Source organism: Geospiza fortis, unplaced genomic scaffold (assembly GCF_000277835.1).
Source record: "Geospiza fortis unplaced genomic scaffold, GeoFor_1.0 scaffold213, whole genome shotgun sequence".
NCBI classification, from domain to species: Eukaryota; Metazoa; Chordata; class Aves; order Passeriformes; family Thraupidae; genus Geospiza; species Geospiza fortis.
In genome coordinates, this window is record NW_005054399.1 from 703623 (window position 1) to 707360 (window position 3738).

Below are 3738 nucleotides of genomic sequence, written 5' to 3' on the forward strand. Positions count from 1 at the left end.
TGCCGGTGGCAAGGGTGTGACAAGGCAGGAGAGCTTTCCCCGGGATGGATAATGAATGTTTGCGAAGGGCTTTGCCCGCCCGCGGCGGGAGTCGCTGCTGCGGTGGATCCCGGGCAGGGTCGGGTGATGAGTGCGAGCGGGACGCTGCGGATTGCAGGGACAGAGCCAAGGAAATGTGCTTGGCAGGGAAAAAAAGCTGTGTGAGCTGCAAGTCTGAGGTTTTCCTCAGCGTGGGTCGGGTTCTGAGTAGTTGTCAAGGGGGCCCAACTGCCCCTGTGCCCATCCTGGGATCAGGGTTTGGGCTGGAAGGTTCCTTAAAGATCATCTCATTCCAGCCCTGAGGAAAGGCTTGGACTGTAGGAGGGGAAAGAGCCCCAAGTTCCCGGACCTGCGGGTTCGAGCTGCAGGAGGTGGCTGTCCCCAGGGTCATCTGTCCCCTGTACTCACCGTGTTTCTGTGCCAGGTTCCTGCTCAGCCAGCTCAGCCACCCACGGGACCCCGGCTGTGACCTCGGGGACACCACAGGACCCCCGTTCTGGACCTGTGTCTGTGGCATCAATGTCATTGTCCTGATGTGTGTCAATATTTTCTCTTATGCTCGTTTTGCCCAGCACCCTGACAGCCCCTGGGGTGGGGAGGAGGTGCTTGGAGAGGGGGAAAATGAGGGTTTGGGTGCTATTTTTTATTTGTTTGGGACGTGATGTTTAAATCCACTGGTGCAGTGAGTTGGGTGTTCCGAGCACTGCATTCCCCGAGTGCATCCCAGGGGGTGTGAGGTGTGGGGGGAATTTGTGGGGGCAGAAAATCCCTGGGAGGGGTTTGGGACAGGCATTGGGCTGGGGAAATGGGGGCTGCAAGGAAGTAAAAGTGCAGTGAAGCAGAACCTGTGTGAATGGAGGGATGGGACCCTTGGCAGTGCTGGAAAAGGAACAGCCACACTCAGGGACAATAAACACATTTTACTGGCCCTAAATAAAAAAAAAATAATATAAAAAATATAAATTTGCAGCACCCACAGGATGGAATCCCCCTGGACCAGCCTTCCCTGGTACCCTGAGTCCTGGAATTCCTCCATGGAGTTGTGGATCCTGGCTGTGTCCTGGCTGCCTGCAGCCCTCCCTGGAGCTGGGGCTTTGCTTACAGGGTTTGGAGACAATTCAAGGTTTGGGGTTTTGGGGTCACTCCCTCTGTTGCTGTCATCCCACTGGATTGTGCCTCTGGAAAAGGTTTCATGGCTGTGGTTGAACACTCCACACTCCCTCCATGGGGAGCAGCACTGCCAGCCCCATCCCTGGGCTGGGGGTCACCAACCAGGGGTCATGGACCAGGGGGTCAACCATCCTGGGGACAAAGGGACACTCAGGCTGTGTGGGTAGCTCTGGTGAGAGGGGACAACGGGGCCGGGTCCTGCCCGGTCAGGGGCATCATGGTGAGGGTCACTCATGGGTGGTCACTTGTGGATGGTCACCTGAAGGTCACTTGTGGATGGTCACTCATGGATGGTCACTCGTGGATGGTCATTGGATGGTCACCTGAAGGTCACTTGTGGATGGGGTGGACGTAGCTCCGTGGGAAGAGCCCGACACGGCCGTAGATCTTCCCCTGCCACCAGTTGGGGTCGGGGCAGCCCAGGACCTCGATGATGTCCCCACGCAGGAAGGGCAGCTGGGAACCCTCCTGGGCTGAGAAGTCAAACTGGGCTTGCACAAATCGGGGTCTCTTCACCTGCAGGGAAGCCCAGGGCCGGGGTTGGTGGGAGGAGAGGGGTCCCCATCTGCCAGCCCCTGGCACTGGGTAGCACTGCCTGGGTCCTGGTGGGGAGGCTGTGCCACCACGGGATGAGGAGGAGCCTTGGGATCTCTGCTTTGGAGAGACAGAAGCAAGGAAAGGGGAGAGTGGAGTGCTGGGGAGAAGCCCAGGTACAGGGGAACACTCCAGGGCACAAGACTCCCTGTTCTTGCTGCTGGGACACCCAAGATGGGTGCCCAGGGACCCTTGGAGGCAGCTGCCACCTTCTCCTTCCCAGCTCCTTCCAGGTGCTGGAGCCTTCCCCCTCCCAGCTCCAAAGTCCAGATTTGCCACCTCTGCAAAGTGCCCCAGGGCTTGGCTTTGCTGGAGTTTGGCTGTGCCCTGTCCTGGCTCTGCCACCTGCCCTGGGCATCACCCCTGGCTCAAGGGACAGGGATGTGTGCCCTGCCCTGCCCTGCCCCTCTGAGCTGCTCCAGGGGCTCTTCCTCCCTGCAGCACTGTCTGTCCCAGGCTGCTGCCCCCTCTCCTCCTCCTCCTCCTCCTCCCCCCCTGAGCCAAAGGATGCCAGCCAGGGATGGCCCTGTCCCTCTGCAGGGACACCCAGCCTCGAGGGGGCTCACACAGGGGTTTGGGAACCACGGCCCCATCCATGGTGGTACCTCCTGGGTCTGGTCCTCATCCCACAGGAAAATCTGCTGCTCTTTGGCGATCGTGGTCATCCTGTAGAAATCCACCAGCTCGTTGAGGGAGTTGAACTTTTCCTCCCAGAGGAAATATTTGCCATTCCTCTCCCTGAGCACCTTGAAGTGCTGGACGAGCTTCCCGTAGCTGCAGGAGGAGGATGGATGGATGGATGGATGGATGGATGGATGGATGGATGGATGGATGTCACCCTGGGGACATCCTGGCAGCATCCCCTGAGGTGGGTAAAGTCTGGGGGTGCTGGCAAGGTCGGGGTGAGCCCATGGGTCTCACTGCACCCCTCCTGCCATGATGGGGGTGATGGTGGCACTGGGGTCACTCCTGGCCCTGCAATGAGGACCCACAGCTGAGCCCTGCTGCAACTCACCCCACAGGCAGCCAAAGCTCGGTGCCCAGCCCTGGCACAGCAGGGCTCAGGGGTGGCAGCGTGCCAGTTACGTGGAGGGCGGGTGGCTTTGTCCCGGGCCACATCTGGGGAAGGTGAGAGCTGCAGGGCTGGGCACAAGTCAGGAGGCTGCACAGGCTGGGATTGTTCTCCTGGGCTGCAGGAGGACGGGGCAGGCAGGATGTCCCTGGCTGTCACCTCGTAGGGTGTGCCGGGGGTGACAGGCTGGGTGGCCCCGGGCAGGGGCGGGACCCGGCTGCGCTGCCGGTGACGCGGCAGAGAGAGCCCGGCTCCCTTTCATTAGGGGCAGGAACCTCCCGAAACGTTCAATTAGGGATTCAAAGTGCGAGAAAGTGCCTGGCTGGGCCTGGGGCCGGCCCCGGCTTCCCAGGCCGGGGCAGGGCAGGGGTGAGATCCCCGGGGACAGGCTCTGCCCGTTGTACAGCCGGTGCTGAAGTCCTGGGATGCTGAGCCTTCCATCCCTGGGGATGCTGAACCTTCCATCCCTGGAGATGCTGAGCCCTGCATCCCCGGGGATGAAAGTTTCGGGGTGTCCCTGCGAGGGCAGCGGTGCGGGGAGCAGGAAGCAGCGGGGATGGAGGCGGAGCTGTGGAGGAGAGGAAGGAGGGGAAGGTCCCGTGCGAGGCCGTGCTGGATGTGTGAGGGCTCCGCAGCCCCCCCGAGGTGGCCAGCAAAGGGCAGGGTGCTCAGCCATGCCCCAGAACACACGAGGGTGGCCCCAAAGCGGCGCCTGCGGGGACCCTTCCCCTCCTGCCGCTTGTCCCAAAGGCTCTTACCTGACGGAGAGGGAGAACTCGCCCGGGGCGCTCTCGCTGTCGCGGATCAGGAAGGCTCCCAGGTGATTGCGCTGGAGCAGCCGCTCCTCTGCCACGAGCCGGGAG

At 61.4% G+C, this 3738-nt stretch overlaps 1 protein-coding gene across 3 annotated transcripts in view; it reads right to left on the reverse strand.

Moving 5' to 3' along the window:
- Positions 1-972: 972 nt before the first annotated feature.
- The window catches only part of GRAP (GRB2 related adaptor protein), a 5129-nt gene continuing 2363 nt past the window's right edge, over positions 973-3738 (reverse strand). Inside the window, exons 4-7 of one of the 3 annotated variants that reach the window (XR_004082268.1) lie at positions 3634-3716; positions 2409-2577; positions 1469-1725; positions 973-1341 (exon numbers count right to left, since the gene is read on the reverse strand). Coding sequence is in view for 2 of the 3 variants with exons in the window: in XM_014309073.2 (XP_014164548.1) it covers positions 1540-1725; positions 2409-2577; positions 3634-3716 (438 nt within the window). In the remaining variant the exon portion in view is untranslated. Of the gene's footprint in view, positions 1726-2408; positions 2578-3633; positions 3717-3738 lie in introns of all 3 variants that reach the window. The other 2 variants (XM_031061099.1, XM_014309073.2) reach the window with 2 other exon arrangements.